General features: G+C 39.8%; 1 protein-coding gene across 1 annotated transcript in view; it reads left to right on the top strand.

Annotated features, from left to right (window-relative positions):
- Positions 1 to 578: 578 nt before the first annotated feature.
- The window catches only part of cdk14 (cyclin dependent kinase 14), a 524,692-nt gene continuing 498,704 nt past the window's right edge, over positions 579 to 26,566 (top strand). Inside the window, exons 1-2 of the mRNA XM_080210276.1 lie at positions 579 to 1,108; positions 1,581 to 1,609. Coding sequence (XP_080066402.1) covers positions 1,018 to 1,108; positions 1,581 to 1,609 — 120 coding nt within the window. The 5' untranslated portion in view covers positions 579 to 1,017. The remainder of the gene's footprint in view (positions 1,109 to 1,580; positions 1,610 to 26,566) is intronic.

Raw genomic sequence — 26,566 nt, 5'->3', positions numbered from 1 at the left:
GTATAAACCGTGGTTCATGCGTCCATGCAGCATTAACCTCGTTAGCTTGTTACCCAGTTTAAATGTATCCTGGTTGGAGGCTCTCCTTGTTATCAAACTGGCGACAGGCCATTTTCTTATATCTGTATCTTTTGCTCAAGCCTGGATGTCGATTACTTTGATATCATCAAGCTAATAAGGTTGGGCCATTCATTAAATCTTTGAAAAATGATAACAAACGGAGATGATCCGCAACAGAAGCCGGGGTGCTTTCTTAACACGTTTAATAGAGAATCTATCCTAAGCAAAAGTATGAGACTATCCCTCATTGAATTAGGTGTATCGTTTACAGTTGAACATTGTTTCTCGCCGCTGTGCCTGAAACAGTCTAACACACAAAAAATATACAACGAGACAAGTCTCTGGGAGGCGACCAACTCCTGGAGCCCCGCGTCCTCCGAGGGTGTGGGCTGTAGAGTGATTGACACGGCGCTGGTCCATAGAGAAGGCGGTGAGTAGTGGCAGTGAATCAATCGGGTAAGAGAGAATGGGTAGAGGGAGGGAGCTGAAGTGGTTCTGACTTGTGCGGGGAATGACAAGCAGCGCAGTGTAGAGGCTGAGCCACTTTTCACTGTCGAGTTCAGGGGCTGAGACTAGTTATCACTACAAACCAAACCCCCCCCTTCATTCCTCCCCCCCCCCCTTCCTTTCTCGAATTTCAGGACAATTGATTTGCAGACTCGCTTATCTTTGTTTCCAGTGGCCTGCTTGGAATTCGAGAGAGAGGGGGGTGAAACTCTCTCTAGGATTTAACTTGTAACAGAGAGAAAAAAGAAACGCGGAGGGGGGCTGTGCACACACTTCCTGTGTTTGACAGAAGGATGGGGGGAAGCCTTCAAACTTAAGTCCACCGTTTGGTCTTTTCATTTACTGTCAGCAGGGAAACCCAACATTTCTCTGTCCGCATTGAGAGAGAGTTGCTGCTGAGTATCGGCCAAGGATTCCCAGACCGAGAGGTTGGACCACTCTCCCGGAGCGATGTGTGATATGATTTCAGAGCAGTCGACTGAGAAAATCGGTAGAATGAAGAAGTTGAGAAGAACTTTATCCGAGAGTTTCAGTCGTTTGGGTGAGTGTATCAATTATGGAAGTTTATATATATTTTTTAACATGATGGTGATATTTAGCAATTTCTTTCATTTCCTCCAAAGTGTGTTCATTATTAGGTGAAAAATGACCATTGCCTGTTGGCTCTTTTTAGTCCCTTAACAAAAAGGAACACTTTCACTGAGGTAAAGCTAGCTGGCGCAGTAATCACAGTGTTTGCTATTATGCAGCACCAGCTCGTAAGGCAAGCTGCTGATATAATCCAAGGGAAAACTGTATTTAAAACATTCAGAACGTTTTTTATATGCTCAGATTCTGCAGTATCGTTGATAACACGTTTTGCATTATTAAATCCGTATTGTTCTATAGGAAAATCAGAGTTTGAACTGTTTAACAGCATTTCCCCCATCCGAGTACTGTGCACAAAATGAGTGGAGGTACTAGGATGACTGACAACCTATACTTATCTTTCTGTTTCTCCTTTTCCTTTTAAGCCTTGAAGAAGGATGACAACTTCGACGAGGTAAGATGCACGCGATGTCTAATGTGTTCAGGTACACTGTGGGGATAATACTGATTTGAAGTTGCTGTACTGATCACTGATCTTTGGGAAATTGGGGAAGGCGCCTTACCTTTTTGTGACCAAGGTTCAAAACTGGAATGATTTTGGGCAGTATGAATCCATGTTGGATGGATCCTTTTAAAGGAATCTTTTCATTCGGCATCTCGCCAGGTTTTTGGATCAGCTGGGGATGTTGGATATTAGAACGTTAGTCAATTTTGAATGCCTCGAAACACGTCAATTTCTTTCAGTTTATGGTGCCATAAATCTAGGAATGAGGAAGTTTCACATTTCCTGAAATGCTCTGATTGCAAATGACAATATTGGTGCTCCGAATTCTGAGAGCTGTGATCTGTCTACAGAATTGACTGTGGGCGTGAGAATGGGATCAAACCTGGATTGCATATGAATTTATTGATGTGAGATGCTAGCGTAGAAGGCTTTTGGTGAAATGGGTATTTCTAATAGGTACAAATGTCCCTGTTCCGAGGAAAGGGTGAATAGGCTAAATTTGAATATATACCCCTAAAGTAAAAGCTCAATTTGTAAAACTTGTGTGCCACCAATCCCAGTTCTTAACATGTTTTAACTTTTCCATCTTGATGGAAAAATAACAATCATCAGCAACTGAAACATTTTTACAGTATAAAATGTAAAGTTATTTAAAGTTGAGTGTCTGTGAAGTTTGAATTGAGGTGAATCGATTTTTTAAAAAAAAATTAGATTTATACATTTGTGTAATTTAAGTTTGTACAACAATTTTGAGTAAATATCGTTTTAATCAAGAATTTTACTCAACAATCTCCAGTAAGTGCAAAATATAGCTGCTGATAATATTCATCCTCCTCCAAATGGAATGAAATACATTCTTCAATACATCTCTGCAAACTGAAAGAAATAACTTAACCTGACATTCGGAGCAGTATCAAATGAAGATATTAATCTGTACATATGCTGCACAAGACTGCTTCATTAAAATGTGTTTTTATCTCACTACCATGCTATGCTTGCATGTTTGATAGATTACAATGAGCACTTTTGCTGCAGTCAGAAGGATAACAATAATACATTCACACCTTATGATGGCAACCGTCCTTGCATTTATTTGTCGACCTAGTCTGGTGTGTCTGTCAGTTGTCTACTTTCTTGGCTGGGGTCAAGGAGGGCAAATACACGAGGTCAAAAGACCTTCCCATGCTTTGCCCCTTGCCCATTCTAATGCCTGTGGAGGGTGGGCCAGTAAAATTCTGACAATATCTGTTTGGGGGGGGGGGATGATGATTTTAGGGTGATATGGTTGGCAATAGAATCTCGATGTGCAGAGTTTAATAACCTGATACTGGATCCAGACAGGCCTGTAGCACTCCACGGTAATGATGATTGATCAGTCAGCTTGGTCTGTTCATGGAACCTGGAGGGGTAGACATGTTTCATGGCACGATTCTTTTGCTTTTGGCTGCAGTTAACCCTGAAACTTGATGACCTAATGGGTGGTCATGATCATTAGTGCTTGGGGAAAATAGAAATGCAGTGAATTTCTCAGTGGTTTGGTTTACTTGCCATTAATGTGTAATCAAAAGGCAAAGCTTTTTGGTTTGCCTTATCTGTGATATTGAAGCGGTGAGTTGGGAAGAATTGACCCAACAATACACAAAATAAGTCCTCTCCTTGCATTTGCTGTAAAACTCAAATTTGTTTCAGACACACAATCTGCCCAATATTCATCTTGTGAAATGATTAACTTGAGCAGTGAATTTGTGTTGCTGCTCTATTAATAGCTGTAATGTTGCAGGTGTTTTGTATTATTAATGATCAAACTCGTTTAAATTTCACACCTAATTTGTCACATGTAAATGAAATTCAGATTTGAATTTCATTTGTTACTATTATGAAGCTACAGAGGACACTCTCTGAACTTTAGATTTGTTAAATTACATTGTTGTGAATTTAAAGATGTTTATATGTTGTACAAAATGCAGTCCTTTAGTGTTCTTTGTTCAGGAGGGCCAGTTATGCTCTGAAACCTACTTTGCAAGTGCCGTTTTCCTGGCGTCTAAATCTTGCATTATTTGAGAATGGAATGTTGCAAAAACTGTTCCTATACGCTCAACTGTTATCTGTGAAACCACTTCTTTTTATAAAAAAAAAGAAATTTGGCTGCTGCTGTGCCATTCAACAAGATCGCGACTGAGCTTCTGCCTCAACACCATCTTCTTGCTCTGTCCCTTGAAAATGGTAGCTAGAAACCTGTGCTTTGAACATACTCCATAACTGAGCCTTCACAGCCCTTGGGGTAGTATATTCCAAAACCACTCTGACTGAAATTTCCTCATCTCAGTCCTAAATGCCACCTTATTCTGAGCATCTCCTGATCTCCAGTCAGGAGAATCCTCCTTCTTGCATCTGCCCTGTATGAATTTTGTATACCTCAATGAGGTTGCCTGTCATTCATCTAAACTCTGGAGAATACAGGCCCAGACCCCTCAATCTCTTCTCATAGAACAATCCTCCCATTCCATGAACGAGCATTGCATTTCCTCTTTGGTCAGGATATCCTTCCTTGGGTAAGGTGATCAAAAGTGCACACTGTGGTCTCACGAAGGTTCTATACAATTACAGCAAAACTTCCTTACTCCTATATTCAAAACCTGAATGTTAGCTTTTAGTGACTTAAGACAAGGGTGTACAAGTGTCTTTGAACAGCAATGGTTCCCAATCTCTCTCCATTTTGAAAAAATACTGTTTGTTTATTTTCCCACAAAAAGTTGATAGCCTGTATTTTTCTGCACTATATTCCATCTGCCTTGTTCTTGCACACTCATTTGGCCTGTCTAAATCTCCTTGATGCATCTTTGCACCCTCCCCAAAGCTCCCATTCCCACCAAGTTTTGTGTCATTAGCAAACTTGGAAAAACTTTTGGCCTTTGGTTCCCCATCTCCAAATCATTGATGTAGATTGTGAATAGCTGATTGTGGCAGTATCCCACTGAACCATAACCTGCCACCCTGAGAGTGATATCCATTTACTTGTACTGTTTTATTGGATACAGTAAGAAGTCTGTCAACACCAGGTTAAGGTGAATGAAGGAGCAGTGCTGTGGAAGTTTGTGATGCCAAATAAACCTGTTGGACTTTAACCTGGTGTTGTGAGACTACTTACTGTGACCACCCAAGTCCAATGCCAGCATCTCCACGTTTTATTGGGCACACTTATTCTGTGACCTACTATATCTTCTTAAACAGTTTTCTTCGCAAACTTGTTTAAGCAGTACTCAGTGCCCAAAATTGTCCATTTTTCCTGAACTCTGATTAGTTTATCGCTGATTCAGTGTGAAGGAAGGGATTTGTTTCAAACATTGTCGTATTTGGAGATAAGTTGCTGTTGATTACCTCTTTGTTCTAACAAAGCATAACTCGTGGTTCCTTTCTCAGTGGGTAAATCCAAGAAAGGGAGCAGTACAGTATTACACTGCTTTAGCTCTTTATTAGCTTAGTCCACATAGCAGATCTGTGCATGATGCATTCAAGGAAAAAACTATATTTTACTTCAAAACAAATCTGCTCTTAGTGTAAATGTGAAAATTATGCAGATTTGAACAGCATGAAATGTGTACCACCACAAGGTCTTGACTATGGTGACTATAGCAACTTCCTATTGAAACTGCCAAAATAAGCACTTTGGAAAAAAATCTGTTTTATGTAGTTTTTATGGCATATTAACATTTTACTTTGTGGTAAGCTAAATATGTGATACTAAAATTCAACTGGAATTGTGCCATTGACTTAAAGTACAGTGCAGAGTTTAAATTGTGCTATACCTCAGGTCTGCTGCTTCCATATTTAATACATGTTGGTGAGTTTGTGCACCTAATAGTATTACTTTAACGTTTTAGTGTCCACTATTCATTTTACACAAGAGCCATAAGCAACAGTAAACTTCCATGAATCAGGAGGTGGATATAGTTGGCATCAAACTTGACATGTAGGAAAGGATGACTGACCTAATTAAAACTTCAGATGTGTTCCAGAGTATGTCAAAAAATGGGTTTTATTGAAGGGATGATTTAGATGGAATATTTTATCCAGTTTAATCTGTCAATTAAGGGTTATTAAGGTACATGGAGTACATTGAAATGCAATACTTGTATATTTTAGAGAAAGCGATTGATAACTTCCTCTGGTTAACATTTCTGAAAAAATAAATTCATTACGTTGCCACATTTAGTTTTGTTTTCATTTGCCCATTATCCCACTTGGTAAATTCAAAGTGTTGCAGAACAAATGAAAATAAATCATAAACTTACATCAAAAACAATTTTTCTCCTCTGTACAAATAGCAAAATACAGCTCACTCAGTCCATAAACAATCCTGACATTGGATGCACCTATTTTTCTCCAAGTTTGAATCAATTTCCTTTTGAAAGTTACTACTGATTTCCTCTTCATTCTCCAGCATTCGAGCTTTTTTAAAAAAATACATATATCTCTGATTCTTTTGCTAACTATATATTCTGGTGACTGTTAAACAGCTTTTCCTGACTTACGCTGTCATGTAAAATTTGAAACTATTAAATGTTTCCTCAACTCTCTGCTTTTAGGTAAACATTACCCATAATCTCTCAATTCTTGTAAATCTCCTCTGCAACTAAATCATAGATTTCATAGCCATTTCGTGAGTAGGGCTCCAATTGTGCTCAAAGAAATGTACTACAGTCAATTGCTTATATAACGGCTTCTTGCCATCAGACTTTTGAATGGATCTACCTTTCTAGTAAGTTGATCTTTCTCTATATCCTAGCTATGACTATAACACTGTAATCTGCACCCTTTCCTTTCTTCCTTCCCATGTACTCAATAAATGGTATGTATAGCGTAAGAGACATTCTTTTCACTATACCAATACATGTGACAAATCTGCAATTAACCTTCTCAGAATTTCAGCGCTCCTTCAATAGCCTGGGCTTCATCCCTTAAGATAGACTCTCTACCAGAATGCTGCACTGCACAGAATGGGCAAGTGTCAGAAATTAAAACAGAAGAATATAAAATGAAACTAGGGTGGAATTAAAAGCCAAAAATGCGCAAAATGGAAGGGAAACATTTAAGTGATAGGTGAATCCATGATCTTCAAGTACTTCACCCTGTCACAGCTTAATTACTGCTGAAACCCTTGTTTGTACCTTTTTATTGTTGACCTCTGGATTTGACTATTACACTGCTCTCCTGGCTGGTGTCCCATTTTCCACGCTCTTAAGCTTTGATAACATTATAACTCTCACCCAGTCTCATTCATCATCAGTCCTGGGCTTACTGACCTAAATTAGTCCTGGAACTTCTCAATTTTAAAGTTCTCACCTTTGTATTGAAATCCTTGTACATTCTTAGCAGGCGATTTAGTAGGAATTTGTAAGTCCTACAACCCCTAAATATATTTACTCCCCCTATTCTGGCCTTTTGAGTCACCCCAGTTTTAATTGCATCACCATTGGCCTGTTTGCAGCTGTCTCAACCTTAAGCCTGATATAGAAATAAGGGGTTAAGAATGAGTATAGAAATAGGAAGTTAGTCCAGACGAATGTGGGCCTGGAAAGATGGTGCAGGAAGGAGGGTTTTAGATTTCAGGGACCTAAAAACCAAAAAGGAACAATCATGATTGGGAGTGTTCTGTAGGCCCCCTAATAATCCGAGAGGAATAGAAGAGATGTAGGCAAATTTCAGAGACATGTAAAAGCCATAGGGAAGTGATAGTGGGGGATTTCAACATCCCCAACAGTGTGAAAAGTTTAGAGGGAGCAGAATTCTTAAAATATACCCAGGAGAATTTTTTTAAGCTCGCACATAATCCAACAAGAGGGAGCGGTCCTGGACTTAATTTAAGTAAAGTATCAGTGGGAGAAGCATTTTGCAGTCAGTAATCATAATTCCGTTAAATTCAAGATTGTTATGGAAAAGGACAAGAAGGCCTGAAATCCAGGTTCTAAACTGGGGGAAGGATGATATATTTTTAAATAAGATCATATATTGTTTGGCCAGAGTGGATTGGGAACCAACTGTGACAGAATAGTGGGAAGTGTTCAAGAAAGAAATAGGGAGAACAGAGGGCCAACATCTTCCAGTAAAGAAAAAAGCAGCCAAACCTGTGTTCACTGCACCAGAGCCAGACAATCCTGCCGGGGTGAATGGCCTGAAGATTCTGTCCATAGTGTATTTGAATTTCCAAAATACATTTGCTAAGACATCACATTAAAGGTTACTAGACAAGATAAGAGCTTGTGATGTTGGGGGTAATATATTAGCATAGATAGCAGACTGGCAAACTAACTGGATAGTCTATATAAATGGGTCATTTTCACAAGAAATCGCAACACCAAGTTAATTTGGTATTACAACCTTTTGGAGTGCTGCTCCTTCATCAGCTCACCTGATGAAGGAACAGCACTCCGAAAGCTTGTGATAACAAAGAAACCTGTTGGACTTTAACCTGGTGAATTGAGACTTCTTACTGTGCCCACCTCAGTCCAACACTGGCATTTCCACATCATTTTTACAATGGCAAACTATAACTTGGAGTGCCACAGAGATTAATGCTGGGGTCTCAACTGTTTGTGATTTTCTATTCATGATTTGAATGAAGGGACTCACTGCATTGTAGCCAACTTTGCTGCTGATACAAAGCTGAGTAGAAAAGCATGTTGTGAGGAAGGCGCATAAGGCCTGCAAAGTGATTATAGACATAACTGGATTACAAATGGATGGAGATGGAGCATAATCTGGGAAAATGATGTTGCACACTTTGACGGGGAGAATAGAATAGCTGAGTATGATTTAAATGGAAAGAGACAGCAGAATACTGCAGTACAGAGGGATTAGGGAGGTTTTTTTGTATGAATTGCACAAAAATCAGCATGCAGATATAGCAAGTCTTTAGGGAGATCTTCATTGCAAGAGAGGAAAGAGCTTGGTGTATAAAAATAGGGAAATCTTGCTCCAACTGTTAGTGTACAGTTTTGGTCACTTTGAGGATTGACCTATTGTATCTGAAAAGGCCCACTCGGCTGATTCCTGAGCTTGAGGGTTTAGTTTAATTAGGAAGATTTAAGCAGTTGGGCCTTGTGTCCAAAGGAGTTCAGAAGAATGAGAGGTAATTTTATTGAAACGTAAGATTCTGAGGGAGTTTGATGCTGAGTATGTTTCCTTTATGGTGAAAACCTAGAACCTTGGACACATTCAAAATAAAGGGCACCCATTTTAAGGTAGAGATGAAGAAGTTTTTTCTGAGGGCCTTTTGTCAATCCAATTCCCTTCTGAACAAGCAGTGGAGACGAGGCCACTGAATATGTTCAAGGCTGAGTTGGTCAGATATTTGATTAGCAGAATCACTTCTATTCATTCACGAGATATGGGCATTGCTGTCTGAGCCAGCATTTGTTGCCCATTCTTAATTGCCTCCTATTTCAGAGGGAATTTAAGAGAGCACATAGCTGTGGATCTAGAGTCATATGTAAGCCAGACCAAGTAAGAAACATTAGTGAACCATGTGGGTTTTTACAGCAATTGGCAATGGTTTCATAGTCCTCATTAGATTTTTTAAGTCCAGATTTAAAAAAAAGTTGAATTCAGATCCCGCTATCTGCCATGTTGGGATTCAAATCCAATTTCCCCACATATTACACTGGGTCTCTGGATTACTAGTCCACTGCCCTATGGGGCAGGCAGGAAAGTGGAGTCAAGGCCACAATCAGGTTAGCCATGATTTTAAAGAAAGGCATTGAAGGCTTGGGCTGAATGGCCTATTCCTACTTCTATTTTTCATGTTCTTATGTACAGTAGGATTCAAGAAAAGTGCAAACTTAACATTCATTTCTGAATTTGTTGACAGGTCACCCTCTTTCTCATTCATAATGAAATATTTTTATTTGAAGCGATACAAATCATTTCTCTAGCAGAAACCTAAATTGCTGAGTTTTAAATGTTGGAAATCTTGTCTGTTTTTTGCATTGTTTCCAATTCTACCAAAAATTGTGCTTCTATTGTTTACTTGGTGGAAAAGAGACCAATGTGACTTGCAAACTGTAAAGATGCTCATTCTCCAGTTTCTGGAAAACACAACTCCTTTTATTTACAAGGTAAAACCATACAAAGACTTGCAGCCTTGTTGCTGAAATTAGCTCTAGAGATGACTGAGTACGAAAGCCCATGCTTACCAGAATGATCCCTCACCCTGCTCCCTGATGTGACCCATACTCTGCCGTCACCCCACACACCTTAATTTTGAAGTTGCTTTTCGGGTCTATAGTTTCCTGTGTCAAATAATCTAGAAAAAGTCTGAACTGTGCTTTAGAGTAGTATAGCGTAGTAAAGGCTCTATGACCCATTGACCCTGCGCTGATTGTCATTAGAGGTGCACTAATTCCATTTTCCTGCATTGTCCCATATCCTCAAATGTTGATATTTCAAGCGCACATCCAAATTTTTTTTTTAAAGGTTGTAATGTTTCCAGCCTCCACTACCTTCCCAGGCAGTGCATTCCATTTTCCCACTACCCTCAGTGACTTTTTTTCTCAATCCTTTCTGAATCTCCTGCTCCTTAACCTAAAACGGTGTCCCTCGTGATTGACCCTGTACTAAGGGAAGAGCTGCTCTCGACTTGCCCTGTCCATACCCCTCGGGCTTATAAACCTTAGCCTGCCCTAAACAATCCAAGTCTATCTAGTCACCTAGTAGCTCAAATGCTCCGTCCCAGGCAACATCCTGTGAATCTCCTCTGTACCACCCCCCAATCCCTGCCAGTGTTGCCACATTCTTCCTATAGTGAGGTGACTAGAACTGCACACCAGTACTCCAGCTGTGGCCTAACCAAGGACTAATGAAAGCAAGTGTCCAATCTGCCGCCTTAACTATTCTATTCACGTGCTATGCTGCCTTCAGAAGTCTCTTTCAATAACTACCCAAAGATTCCTCTGGGCTACCAGTGTTGGGCCATTCTTTAAATACTCCCTCATCTTGTTTCTTCTTCCAAGGTGCATCACCTCGCACTTATCAGGGTTAAATATCATCTGCCACTGCTCTGCCCAACCCAATTTTCCCTGAATTCCACATGCTTTCACCGTCTGTCTCCCATGTGGGACCTTGTCGAAAGCTTTGCTGAAAACCGTATAAATGACATCAACTGAACTTTTCTCATCGTCACGTTTTTGAAAAATTCTGAGATTTGTTTGGCATGACTTCTCTCTGATAAAGCAATACAGACTATCCCTAATTAACATGCCTTTCCTTATGGATATTAATTTTTTTCCAATAATTTCCTTATCGCTGATGTGAGATTCACCAGTCTAAAATTTCCTGGTTCATCTCTATCTCCTTTTCTTGAAAAGTGGAAGCACATCAGCCATCCTTCAGTCCTCTGGCACTTCCACTCCTGGCGAGAGAACAACTAAAAATGTGTGAATCCCTGCAATTTCTTGCCTTGCCTCCTTCAACAGCCTGGGATGCAATCCACCTGGGACAAGAAATTGTCCATTTGTAAGCCCATCAGAGCCTCCAATACTTCCCCATTTCCTATGGCAAACAGTGCAAGTTCCTTTCCCTGAATTCCATACGCAAGTTCTCCTGTTTTCAGTCTGAAGATGGAAGTGTGCGAAATGAATATTTCTCTTCTAATACCTGCAGCTTCATACACACGTTGCCCCCTTGCTCCACTATTTCCCTGCTTAACCTCTTCCCTTTAATATATTTATAAAATATCTTAGGATTTCCCTCTAATCCTGTTTGCAAATCCTTTTTAATGCCCCCTTTATGCTCTTCTAATTGCTTTTTTAAAGTTTCCTCATGTACTTCCGACATTCCTCTAGGGATACAACTGAATTGCTCCCTTTGGACTTGGTAAGAGCTTTCCTCCTCTTCCTCATCCATTCCTGAATTGTCCCAGACATCCAGGGTTCCTGGAACTTTTTGCCCATGCAGTTGTCCCGAAAGGGTCCATATTGGACGTGTACACTCCCTAGCTCCTTTTTGAAAGCCCCACTGTCCCCCTATTGATCCACTATAGACTTGCCTACAGGTCGACTTTGGCCAGATCCTCCTTTATTGTAAATATACAATTTGTCTTTACCCAATCCAAAGCTGTCCTTTGCAGGCCATCTTTCTCCTTGTACATAACAAATTTGAATCGTACCGTGTTGTGGTCGCTATCGCTAAAATGCTCCCCCCGCTGCCACATTGAACTTCATTCCACTTTATTCCCCAGAATCAGAAGCATCACTGTGCCACCCCTTGTTTGACCTTCTTTAAACTGGCTTTGCTATGTTCTGGAAGATGACTTGTCTTTGGGAACAGATATGTTCAGAATATTAAATATTCAGAATACTTAGGTGGCATGATAACACAGTGGTTAGCACTGCTGCTTCATGGCTCCAGGGCCCTGAGTTTGATTCTCAGCTTGGGTCACTGTCTGTGTGAAGTTTGCACATTCTCCTTGTGTCTGCGTGGTTTCCTCCCACAGTCTAAAGATGTGTGGGTTAGATTGATTGGCCATGCTAAAATTGCCCCTTAGTGTTCTGAGATGTGTAGGTTAGAGGGATTAGCAGGTAAGTATGTAAGGATATTGGGGTAGGGCCTGGGTGGGATTGTGGTTGGTGCAGACTTGATGGGCCAAACGGTCTCCTTCTGCACTGTAGGGTTTCTATGATTCTATGAATAATGTGCAAAACTTTAAATCACATGTAATATAATTTATAAGCTTTAAAGCCTTTTGTAAGGGGTGTTTTTCCGGCCTCAACACTGCCCCTGCTGAGTTGAACTCAAGTCCAACACGTTGTGAGCTTGCTTGTGCTGTGTAGCTGAAGATAACTCCATAAAATCAGGGAGCATTCGTTTAACTAATGCACTATTGGGCATCTAATTGAGAAATTTGTATTTTTAGTTTTAAACCAACATTTCAGTTATTCCAGAGCACAATCTTCCTTTTATCACTACTAATTTATGAAGTAAAAGTAGTGAATTACTGGCCTGCAAATAGTAACAAAATACTGGGGGGCATCATTGCCTGTTTTGAGTCATTATTGATTCTCTCTGCTAGTGACAAAGATGAATTTAAATTAATTTTAAAGTTTCATGCTAAAGCCTGAAGCAGAATAGCTTGCATTTAATAAAAGAAATTAAATTGACTGGGGAAAGTTGCTTACTGTAGCACAGTATGTTAAATATTATTGGGTTTTGCTGATTTTAGAAAATAAAGTGCAATTTTAGTACATAGTTATTCAAACATTTTCAAGATAAAATTTTGACTGGAATATCTTCGTGGAGGTTGCTGATCAAGAATACCTCCAGGATTGAGATGAGTATTCATGAATGGCAGAATAGCAATTTAAACTTTTTTTGGCATTTGTTCAAGTTTCAAATTGAGATACCTCAATATTCCAGTAAAAACACTGGATAACGGTCAGAGTACTGATCTGTCAAATGTTCTTAACTGTTGATTGTAAAAATGTCCCTCCAGCAACTAAAGCTGGCATAGTTTTAGGGAGAGGAAGCGCTTATGGAATGTTCAGCACTCCCTTGTGATTGTTGTAGCAAAAATGTAGGGAATTTGAGCCTCAGATGAAAGATAATCTTTCTATGGTTGTGTATTTGCAGCTTTAACTTAGTCTGAGAGACTGAGACTACATTTTTGGCTAAATTTCTCCTTCTTATAATCATGCACCATTACTTGCAAGCTTCTGTCGACCCCCATTCTCCAGTCATGTTGCGAGAAGTGCACAGTATCAGTCTGTACATTACTATTCTTCCTAATTCCATCCTTTTATAGAAACTCCCATGCCGTGGCACAACTAGGATCTACAGCTCGGCATGTGTTGGTTTGTAAACCCACTCTGTGGTGCAGCTTTTTTGATACTCCAGTTGATTTAACTACAACATTGGTCTAGGGCTCTCTGAACTCCAAACTGCAGTGAGATTGTATGAATGACTGTCATGAACTGTATTTGCAGAAGTAACCACCCAAAAGCACAGGGATGTTCACACTGTAAGGTGCTGCTTAACCTTGTTGGGAGTATGAGCATTGGACTATGGAAGCTTGATTCAAAATGTTAAGGCTGTTGTCTCCTCTGAATAGTTTTGAAGGGTAGCTCAGAGTTAACCATACTGCTGTGGAACTGGAGTCACATATGGACCAGTCCAGGTAAGGTGACAGATTTCCTTCCTCCTAAGGATGCTACTTTTTTCATTTCAAATATTATTAAATTTAAATTATTCTGCAACCATGTTAGGATTTGAATGGTGTCTTTGGATCGTTAGTCCGGATAATGTAGGAAAAGAAGTAACCATTCAATCCCTCACTTTTCCATCATTTGATGGGAGCATCTATGACCTAATTCTACATTCTTTGCCCATTATAATGACTTCAGTTAGGTCATGGAGGTTGGGCTGTTGGAGTATGAACTCCTTGATTAAGGATTCAATTGGTGGGCCAAATAGGGAGTCTTTGCCTTGTACTTAATTGGGAGTGTCAGTTACTCTGACACCCCCAGAGGTAGACTGCTAACTATAAGCACTCTGTGTACTGCTGTTCGAGTTGTAAGTAAAGGAATTTTTGTGAAGGGACTTCTGCCTCCGCAGACTTATTACATCCATATCCCTTGATACATTTTTGGTTAACAAAAATCTCTGAAAATTAACGATTGATCTAGCATCTGTTGCCATTTGTGGAATAGAATTCCAAACTTTTACGACCCTTTCGTGTGAAGTGTTTCCTAATTTTTGCTGCTGAAGGAATGACTCAAATTGTTTTAGTTAATCTCCTAATCCCAGAGTCAGTCAGCAGAAATAGGTTCTAGATCCCCTATCAGTTCCCCTTGATACCTCAAATTAGGATCAGATCTTATTCTTTTAAATGCCAGTGAATGCATTTGTCCTTCTGATGTAACCCGTGAAGTCCAGGTATTGTTCTGGTAAATCTATGCTTCTTTCCCCCCAAGACTAATATACATCTATCCTAAATTGTGGTGCTCAGAACTGCTCTCCTCCGAATTCCAGGTGGGGTCTAACCAGTGCTTTTGTAACTGAAGTATGACTTCTCCTTTTTGCATCACAGTCCTCCAGATATAGAAGCTAGCATTCCGTGAGCCTTTTGAGTTACTTTCTATATGTTTTCATGACATTTTAAATATTGGTGTACCAGGACCACTTATTTCTAGCATTTCCCCATTTAGAAAGTACTCTTGGCTAGCTGTTTAAGATGGCCTCAAATTTGCCTATAATCTTCCATGGTTTTATCCATTCAATATCTCTATCTCTAATCTATCAATCTCTCGTAGTTCTTCCATCTATGTTGTTTACGATAAAGGCAAATTTACTGCGGGTGCCAGAATCTGAAACAAAGATAAAATACTGGAAAATCTCAGCAAGTCTGGCAACATCTGTAAGGAAAGAAAAGAGCTGACGTTTCGAGTCCAGATGACTTTGTCAAAGACAAAGGGTCATCTGGACTCGCAACATCAGCTCTTTTCTCTCCTTACAGATGCTGCCAGACCTGCTGAGATTTTCCAGCATTTTCTCTTTTTTTGGTTATTTTATTTAAAATGCTGTCTATCTTTTGTTATTCAGCAAATTCTGATATGTCACTATTATCTGAGTTACTAATGAATAGCTGAGGCCTTAACCTAGATACTTGGAGGGCACAATTTTCAGGTCACACTCTGCCAAGTACATTACATGACTTGCCTGTGCCCATTATTCCTCATTTTCTAGCCAAGCTTCAACTTCAGCTAACAATCTCTTTTGAGGTACTTTTATCAAATGCCTTCTGGAAGGTCAGATGAATAACATTCACACAGGTTTCTCTGTCAATTACTTAAGTCATCTCTTAAAAATTTCAATCAAACTAATCAGGCATGACCTAGCCTTTACACATCCATGCTGGCTCACTCTGATCAGCAGAAAATTTAAGGTGTTCAGTCACCCTATCATTAATTTTGGACTGTAGCAATTTCCTGTCAGCAGGTGTGAGATTAACTAATCTATAACTTGCTGCTCTGCCTGTCACTCTCCATTTAAACAGAGGATGACATGAACCATTTTCAATCTAGATAATCCATTCCTGAAATAAGAGAACTTTAGAGTAGGACATCTGCAACGCTCTCACTTCTGGATTACTAGTTCACTGTAACCACTATGCTTAGGGCGGCACAGTGGTTAGCGCCACTGTCCCAATGTGCCAGGGGCCAGGGTTTGATTCCTGGCTTGGGGCCACTGGCTGTGTGGAATTTGCACATTCTCCCTGTGTCTGCATGAGTTTCTTCTGATGCTCTAGTTTCTTCCCATGCTTCCGAAGATGTGCAAATTGGGTGAATTGGCCATGCTAAATTTTTCCTCAGAGTATCCGAATTGGTGCTGGAGTGGCGACATGAGGACTTTCACAGTAACTTCACTGCAGTGTGAATGTCAGCCTATTTGTGACTAATAAATTAACTTAACTATCATATCCCTGACACTTATCCACATTGTCTGCTTGTTTCCCCAATATAAGATTCCTGATATCTACTATTATCCTCTACAGACTTCAAACTTCTAACTCCCTAATCTCAAGCACAAATCATTTGGGGTAAGTTTGAAAATAACATTTGACCAGGGGGGATCAGGATATTGAATTTGACCAGCCATGAATAATGATGAATGGTGGAGCAGCCTCAAAGGGCCAAATGGCCGCCTCTTCCAGTTTCTATGTTTCTGCTCATATGTTTATATATTTTAGTTTTATTTTGTAATCACATTTTGAATCGGAAAAAGTACTTTTCTGTTCATGACCTCACTAATTACAGATAAACCTTCAAGATCAGTAACTTCCTGCTGATGTGATCTGATATGATTCTGACACTTGTTATGGAACACATTAGTGATTGACAATGAAGATATAGTTTTCCCCAAAGAACATGGTGATAAGTATCTGAAAATCTACGTAGAACTTGCCCTTGTATTCTATTTCAGAGCATTAGTGAACCACGCACAATAGTTTTATAGTTTGAATTGTGATCTAGTCACTAGTTTTTGTCATCCTTTTGAAATGGCCTTTTTGTTCAAACTGCTTCACTGTTCATGCTGACTTTCTGAAAAATACCCTTTGTCCTCGTTAGTTAGATGACGGTATTCAGCTTGACTCCCCTGGCTTCTGTTATCATCTGATCTTGAATGCAGGGTGTGTTGTTTCCTGTAAAATGCACTAGAAAATAACCTTGAGGGATAAAAATTTGGCTGGTGCTGCAGAGACACGCGCGTGCCCCAGCCAGGAGGACCAATGCTGACCAGTAACTGGGCCTTCAACCTCAGTTCTACAATTGGACAAGCTGCCAGAGACCGTCACGTCTCCATAGATGATTTGACCCTGATTTTTCTACCAAATTAACTAGTGAGCACCATTAAACTGGCTATTAATGTGTATGTGCAGCTCAAGGCAAGAGAGTGACTTTGCAAATTGTGTAGTTTCTCCTGGGCACAGTGGGGGGGTGAGTTGTATGAAACTGTTGCCTCTATATTATTTCCCATTTAACTTGCCCCAAAGGTTGGGGCTGCTATTTGATAGCATCAGTACCCTCTGCTTGATTGAGATTTCTGTTCCTGCAATGCCATTCAACCTCTCTAGCCCAGAAAGGGCATGATTTCTATGGGAGTAAGAACATAAGAACATAAGAACATAAGAAATAGGAGCAGGAGTAGGCCATCTAGCCCTTCGAGCCTGCCCCGCCATTCAATAAGATCATGGCTGATCTGTCGTGGCTCAGTTCCACTTTCCCGCCCTCTCCCCATAACCCTCAATCCCTTCTCTTATCAAAAACCCATCAACCCGCTTCTTAAAAATATTTAGCGAGGCAGCCTCCACCACTTCAACGGGCAGAGAATTCCAGAGATTCACCACCCTTTGAGTGAAGAAGTTCCTCCTCAACTCCGTTCTAAACCGCCTCCCCTTTATCTTGAGGCTGTGCCCCCTAGTCCTACTGTCTTTTTTGAGCGGGAAGAGTCTCTCCACCTCTATCCTATCCATCCCATTCATCATCTTATACGTCTCAATGAGATCTCCCCTCATTCTTCTAAACTCTAACGAGTACAAGCCTAGTTTATTCAGCCTCTCCTCATAGCTCAATCCCCTCAACTCCAATTGAGATATTTGTTTAGACAACTTTTTTGTATCAGTTTTTTATATATTTTTCCTTTCTATCTCTTCTGTTTTGAACCAGTTTTTAATTCAATTTTCCCTGATCCGAACCTAATTTAACACATTCTCCGTAGTTTGTCTCTTTTAATCCTTAAATCTCATTGACTCATCTCCTTAGTCATTTTCCAATGCCTGGCATCCCTCACTGTGTCTCTCCCTTTCAGCAACCTGAGGCACAAAAATATTGGAGTTAAAGGAAGAGAAGAAGACTGGGAAATGCCCCACTCAAGTCTGGGTCAGTATTAGGCTGCTTGTTTCACTGGCAGCGACCACAAGATATTTGTCTGCAGTGGTTAGGAAGCAAACAGTGAGTGCTTTGGAGTCTTCAGTTTGTCTCCTTTCTTTTCTCATTTTTCAATTGCTGTTATTGAGATTTTTTTTAAAAAACTTGCATTTTGTTAATACTTGCAGTATTAATTGAAGCATCATGGAATGTACTAACACAAACTTCAAGATATGCATTGCCATGCCCATGTTGACTGCAGTGCTTGGCACTCAAATTCTTGGAATATTGCATTTAACCTTTCCATCTGTGGCAGCAACTGAAACAACTTGCATCAATGATACTTCGTCTTGCTGGGAGACCTGCTGCCTGGCTAAAAATATACATTCCTTGCCGTTGCCTTTCCAAGGATCAAGTCTTCTGCTTGTTTAACGTGTTCACATATAGAAATTTTATTTGTCAAAAAGTTGTGTAGTTTAGAAGCTTATTACTCTAGTCATCTTCATATTCATTAGGTAATATCGTCCTGGTGGTAAAATTATCTGGAGGTTGGATTCAAGTTGTGGTATAACTTGGTGACTGTCTTATGAGCCATAGATAATGAAGGCAGGTTCCTATTGACATACTTGGTAGATGTTCTTGGGTCTGACGTGACAATCTCTGAGTGGCTGGCTACCAAATTCCTAACATATGTTTGCTCCTATTTTTTTTCTTCTGTAGAAGCTGTTCTTTTGCAACCCTCCAAATCCAGGGCATGGGATTTGAGGGGCTCTATAGGAATATCTGAAGAAACCTTTGGTGTTGAGCAGTTTGCTTAGTGCAATGCAATAGCATCCATCAGTGAGGCTGTTGTGAGGAAAATAATGAGGGAAAGTTCTGCATTGAAAATGTTTAAAAAGGAAAACTGAACTTCAAAACCAACAGTCAATGCATGTTCAAGTAATGAAGCTCATGTCAGTATATTGTGTTTAAGTAGAGCTGATGGAATGACCCAAGTGAAAGCACTACAAATTGCACCCAGGCCAAAAGACAGTAGAGTGCTTTGAGTATTGTAGACACCAATGCTTGTAGCATGAGGTGAATTGAAGTGCAAATGCAGCTAAAAGGTTGTTAAAGTGATGGCCATCATTGAAACCTTGGCTGCAAGTTGGACATGATTGGAAGATAAAGGCCTTGTAGTCTGAAATATTTTAGACATGATGGAAAAATAGGAAAGGAGTAGCAGCAATATCAATAAGGCACACTACTGCAGAAAGAAGGAATATCAGCAAGTGTGCACAGGCAGTAGAAACACAAATGTGTAACATTGAATAATAAGCAAGATGAAAGAATTTGGAAGATTATGGTTCACCTGGTTGAAGTCTAGTTAATTTGTATGTGTTTAATAATACTAGTGGTAGAGCGGGTTCTCCCAGTACCAACTGAAGTAGTTCTTGGGCCTGCAGTTTCTACTTATCCCACTGTAATATAATGGAACCATAATTAGCAACCCTTTGACAACTGGGGATGGTACATGAAAAAGAGAAACAACAATGAAGAAATTATAGAACTATAGAACATTACAACACAAACAGACCTTTTGGCCCTTGGCTGTGCTGAACCATTTTTCTGCCTAGTCCCACTGACCTGCACCTAGGCCACATCCCTCCACACCCCTCTCGTCCATTTACCTATCCAAATTTAAATGTTAAAAGTGAACCCCCTTTCACCACTTCATTTAGCAATTCATTCCACATTCCTACCACTGTGTGAAGAACACCCCCCCCCCCCCACTTAATATTCCCTTTAAACTTTCCCCCTTCACCCTTAACTCATGAACTCTAGATTTTTCTTCTCCCCTAACCTCAATGGAGAAAGCCTGCTTGCATTCACCGTATCTATACCTATCATAATTTTATACACCTCTACCAAATCTCCCCTCATTCTTCTACGCTCCAGGGAATAAAGTCCTAACCCATTCAACCTTTCTCTTCTCTGTAGCTCAGTTTCTCAAGTCCCAGCAACATCCTTGAAAACCTTCTCTGCATTCTTTCCTGTAATTATGTGACCAAAATTGCACACAGTACTCTAAATTTGGTCTCATCAATGTCTTATACAACCTCACCATAACATTCCAACTCTTATACTCAATACTTGGATTTATAAAGGCCAGTGTTCCAAAAGCCCTCTTTACGACTCCATCTACCTGTGACGCCACTTTTAGGGAATTTATGTATCTATATTCCCAGATTCCTCTGTTCTACTACATTCTTCAGTGTCCTACCATTTTACCTTTGTATGTCCTACCTTGGTTTGTCCTTCCAAAGTGCAATACCTCACACTTATCAGCATTAAACTCCATCTGCCATTTTTCAGCCCATTTTTCTAGTTGGTCCAAATCCCTCTGCGAGCTTTGAAAACCTTCCTCGCTGTCCACTACACCTCCAATCCTTTGTATCATCAGCAAATTTGCTGATCCAATTTACCACGTTATCATGCAGATCATTGATATAGATGACAAACAACAATGGACCCAGCACTGATCCCTATGGCACACCACTAGTCACAGGCCTCCACTCAGAAGCAATCCTCCAGTACCATCTCTGGCTTCCATTTGAGCCAATGTCTAATCCAACTTACTACCTCTCCAAGCGTACCTGGTGACTGAACCTTCCTAACTAACCAGGACCTTGTCAGAGGCCTTACTGAAGTCCATGTAGACAACATCCGCTGTCTTCCCTTCATCCACTTTCCTGGTGACCTCCTCAAAATTCTAACAGATTGGTTAAACATGGCCTACCAGGAACAAAGCCATGTTGACTCTCCCTAATAAGTCCACGTCTATCCAAATATTTGTAGATCCTATCTCTTAGTACTCCTTCCAATAATTTACCTACTACTGACATCAAATTTACTGGCCTGTAATTTCTCCGATTACTTTTTGAGCCTTTTTTAAACAAAGGAACATCATGAGCTATCCTCCGCTCATCCAGCACCTCACCCATGGATATTGACATTTTTAAATATATCTGCCAGGGCCTCTGCAATTTCAACACCAGAATTTCAACTATAGAACTAATAAATAAGGGATCAAAGAAACCTGTCGCTACCATGAATTAGTCATAATGGGAGACTTCAATTTTCACAAAGGCCATTTAAAGTCTGCATGGCAATGGACATGAGTGTGAACCAACACCTTTTTGTGTTGGTTCAGGAAAAATGTTGTAATGGTGACTAACGATTAACTGTCGAGCATTATTTGAAATTTTAAACCAGGTAGTTTGACTGGTCAAAGCATTGTCCCGAGGAATGAGCCAGTGAATGGCTGCCGCTTTTTAGCTGAAATAGGCACAATGTACGTACGTGTCCTTGCTGTCTGCAAAGAATAAACCCTTAAATGTAACTTTCATTACATGTAAATAAGCCACACTGCAAGCACAACTGACAATTGTAAATTGGTGGTCGGTGTCACTTTTGGTACACTAAGGATTATTTAGCAAATGTTGTCCAGTGGCAGTGTCGCAACTAATTTTGGGCACTGTTTTGAGTTTTACAAGCATGGACTGATTGGGTACGGTCTGCATCTTACCCACACAAACAGCAAAAATGACATGTTTCCTCAGTCTTTGAGACGTACAGCCTAAATACCTAACATCACACTGGCACTGAAATTCACGTACAACATTACTAATTTGTATGACAAACCGAACACACTTCTGGCTTGACAGCAACATCCTGTTAGGGGTGACAATATCACTTGTGTTGCTACTGCATAGTAGCAGTGTGGAACAGCTATCTTCACTTGTTGGTCAAAGGTTTTGACATACTTTGCCCTTCCAGGGTAATCTGAAGTAGACTGTACACTTCCAGGGCTGAAAGTGGTAACCTTGAGCCTGTTCATGTGTTGGCGCTATATATAGTGCAAAATGATTTGATAACAGCAGCCATTATTCTGCAGAATGTCTTTGCACTGTCTTTCAGTAACAAGCTTGCATATCTCCACAACCCCAAGCATTTACCATTTCTAATCCACTTAATCTGAGCATATTTGGATTGTGGGAGGAAACCCATGTGCATACAGAGAGAATGTGCAAACTTCACCCAAGACTGCAATTGAACCCAGGTCTCTGGTGCCATGAAATAGCAATGCTAGCCATTGTGCCACCATGCTGCCCTTACATGGTGAACAAATGGCTTGGGCCTTATTTACAATGTTAGTGATAAGGACAATCCTATAATGGTTTAACTCTAAGAATCCTAATGCATGTATTGAACAGTGAAGGTAAGCTAATGGTAGATTGTAGTTAAACCCCTTAGGACATTTCTCAACTAGTATGTCAAAAAAAAGGAGTTAATTTGACATTTCTATTTCAAACGTAACGTTGATTGCAGGATGGAGCCATTAAGACATGCAAGAAAATTACTATGTATTACAGATTTAAATATCGCAAACATATCATTCATGTATCAGAAATATGCAAGGGATTGGTGGTTAGATGTCATTCCACTGGAAACCAGTGGGGTTTGTGTGAGCTGAGCCTGGAGAAGATCCCATGGCAACACCATATATTTGGGTATGCATGTTATCATTGAAGCTAACCACAATTGTGCGAATTGCTGAATTCATAACCTCTGAATACTGATTTATGCAATGGTGGTAGGTCTAGATTGCCATGATGTGTTGCTGCAGTGAAAACCTATCTATGATTTCCTTAAATGGAACATCGGTGCATAAACTAGCAGTATCAAATGGCCATACAGACACAGCATTGATATGCAAGTCTGGTTTGTCCTTCAAGTTTGAAGAAACTCTTCACCCTGTATCTGGAAAATTTCTTAAACTGTTGCAACATTTTGCCCAACCATTGGCCACTTTATGCTGTGGAGAACTGGTCATTGATGAGATAGGATGTAAATGATTTCTGCAATTGGACAACATTTTCTAAATAATCCTCTGTGCTAAAATATATGGTGACAACCAATTTAAGCTTGTTAATGTGGCACATTTGCATGTACCAGAAACTAGATATATTAACGTACAGGGTCTGATGATGCTTTGTCGATCGTAGCTCCCCACATTGCCTGAGCTTCTCTCTCAATATACCATACTCACAGCAAAAGAGGTCATTTATAAAGGAATCCATATTCTCATCAGGTTCCAGGCTGCAATAGTTGAATCTTGCGCCGTATTGTGCTGCAGGCTAAAGTAGGAATGGAAGGCCATGATTATCTATTGGTATTTAACAGTTTCTTAATTGCCATCTTCGAAAAATGCCATTGTCACTGCTGCTGATTGCAAAAAGAATAATGCTGATCTGACTCTTATTTGTTCTGTGAGTGAGTCTGCCGATGTTGACTGATCAGTGATGCCAGTTTCTCTAGTGCGAAGTTTGGTCAAGACCTGCATTAGGTCCAGTGGCTTGGACAACACTTTTTCCTTGACTCTCTGCACTTCTAGTCAGTTGTTATGAGATTTTAGCACCACCGAGTTCCTCTAATTGTTGCGGGTGTTTCTTGTATGTGCTCTGCCAGGCTGATGGCCTTCAATTTCCTGCCTTTAACAGGGTGGACCACTGTCGTCATGTATTATAATCACAACTGGGCTCTGGGTGCTATGATAAAGTTGGAAATCATTCTGTTGCAAACTGATCATTTATTGATTTATTTACAAAGATGGACTTTAGCTAGACTCCACTAGAACCTTGTTCCCATGGGTTTGAATTGCATATGGTTTGATATCACTATGCACCCTAGCACAATCGCTATTAATCCTTTCTACTATGTCGTATGCATCATGAAACTATCAAATATAAGGAGCATGTACTGATATGTATGAAAAATCATGTATAATTTGTTCAGCACAGTTGCCTTTCAAATTTACAATTACAACTGCACTGCCTTTAAATTGAACTTTTCAGGGAAAATGTTTTTCTTATTCTTTACCCCACCCTTAGAAATATCCTGCCTCTTGCTGGTCCACAGCAATGAATCTGAAAACAGAACACTAATATAAAGACAAATCCATTTTGGATTTCATTGCTCTGTGCTTTCATACTTAAGGCATAGTCTATCATTGCACAGTCAGCTATTTAATTAAACTTTGCATTGTTTATGTATTTACCTAAACGCTCTATGGGGTAAAAGCCTTCTGTTTTGAGAAATTTCTGGAGGCATTATGTGAAGCAATTTGATTCTCTTTTGAATTAACTTCTTAGCTAAACATATTGGGAACAGCATTAGGGTTACAGACTGGTATAGCATGAGAGAATCTAATATTTCTCATGACACGATGGCCCAGACAAAATTTGTCTATTGCAATGGAAAGCTTATGATTCACAACTGTGTATTCAAAAAATCAAATTGATCTGGGGTGCTATTCCACTGGTATGAAGGATATACATTATTGCCTCACTAGGCAAAATTTGTGCACATGTTTTGAAGAGCTTCTAATGGTGCATAGTCTCTCTTACTGCTTTTTATTGTTAGACTATTTTGACTTTCCCTGTTGTGGGTTAGGTTAACTAATAAAGTAGCCTTTGAAAGGCCTGAATGGAGGTTTGGGCCAGACAAGAATAGCCTTTTTTTATTTCCTGTTTTATCGTCTTGTATTTGATTTGTGCGTTTACTGACTGGCTGCATCTGTTGATAATTGCAAAAAGGAAGTTGTTCATTTCAAAAAGTGCAGACATTAAGCTTTAACTAAACTTTATGCTTAAGGCATTTGATATCTGTGCCAATTCACAGATTCGCATTTTGATACCGTTCTGAAGCAGTCACATTGTTGAAAACAATTCTCAAACAATCGCCACGTGACAGAAGGTAATTGCTTGGATCTCAGCAAGAAACGACTGTCAACTGGAGCTTTTTAACAGATTTTTTTTTTGGTATTAGCATGAATAAAGATTCTAGGTCAAGAAAGTCAAGCATTCTAGTTTGTACTTTGTCCATAGTGGCATCCTTCACTGCTGCAGTGGAGACAGATTACTGTAGCCAGTGTTTATATTTACCCGGGAGATCCAATTACACACATGAAGTTATGAATTGGTTCAAGTCAGAACACGCATGGAGTTGGTCCTTCTGAAACCAAATTGTTCAGCGTAGTGCAGAAGAATGCCAAGGTCGCAGTGTCTTTGCTATATATTTTGTGTAAAAGAGAAAATGTTCTTCAAAGTATGTGTGCAATTTTGCCTAGTGAAGTAATAAATCCTTCATATTGGTGAAATGGCACCCCAGTTCAATTTTAATTTTTTAATGCACAGTTGTGAACTATGTAAGCTTTCCATTGCAACAAACTTGAGCAAGTGTAGGTCTTGTCCATATATACTTTGAATTACTCTGAAAGCCTGTTAATAATGCTGGCATAATTTATCTGTTGTGAGGAACTATTTGGAACCAAGCAAGTACAATTTGGATTACTGCATTAGGAGAAACTGATACCATCCATCAATATTAAACTGCATGAAAGATTGATGCTAAGAAAAATAAACTTCACATTTCAGGAAGTTTCTAAAGATTTAGGAGCTAAGTTGCCTCTAAATGGTTCACAAGCTGCTGCTGATTCAAGGACTGATGCTACAGAGCCAGAGGTGACATGAGGAAATGTTTTTCCACAGCAAGTTGTACTGAAATGCACTGCCTGAGGGGGTGCTGGAAACAATTTCAATAGGAACCTTCAAAAGGAAATGAGGTAAATACTTGAAATAAAAGCAAATCACAGGGTTATGATGAAAAAGATAGGGTCATCGGATAACTCTGCCAAAGAGTCTCTCAAACACAATGGACTGAGTGGGCACCTTCTGTAAAATTTTACTTCGTCTCTCTCATTGCTTTGCCTAAGTAACAGCAATGGCAACACTTCAAAAATAATCCATTGTTCTGAACATCCTGAAGTAGTGCTGAAATGCTACAAATTTTTGAGACAAAATTTGAATCAAACCTAACCTATCACAGCAATTAAGGTTGTGATTGTTCTGGAAACCAATCTTTTCTGTTTGTCTAATGAAATTGCCTATATATTTAGTGAGCTGGCTTGAATATTTTCTATGTTCATTGAAAATCCATTACATTTATTCACGCCTGATTGCATAAATAATCATATAAAATGCCTGCAGTGCAGAAGGAGGACATTTGGCCCATTGAGCCTGCACTGATGACAATCCCACCAGGCCCTATCCCTGTAGCCCCCATGTATTTATCCTGCTAATCTCCCTCATACTAAATGGTAATTTAATATGGCTAATCAACCTAACCTGCACATCTTTGGTTTAATGCTAATCTGAGTGTACTGTGTTCTGCAGCGTTGTGCACTTTTCTTCAAGCAGCCTGGCAATTCCATACCAAGAGCACAAAACATTGGCTCAGATTTGTTCGCTGGATAGTCGGAGAGCGGCCATGTTGTGATGGATTTTGGACACACATGTCTGTTAAGGAAGTCTTCTGTATGTACAAGTCTTTACCTGCTTGTTAATATGTAAAAACATATAAAGGGCACAGACAAGGAGCCATCCTCATG

This window comes from Carcharhinus amblyrhynchos, chromosome 2, assembly GCF_965287045.1.
Source record: "Carcharhinus amblyrhynchos chromosome 2, sCarAmb.v2.hapA, whole genome shotgun sequence".
In the NCBI taxonomy this organism is placed as follows: Eukaryota; Metazoa; Chordata; class Chondrichthyes; order Carcharhiniformes; family Carcharhinidae; genus Carcharhinus; species Carcharhinus amblyrhynchos.
This window is presented reverse-complemented; position numbering and strand designations above follow the sequence as displayed.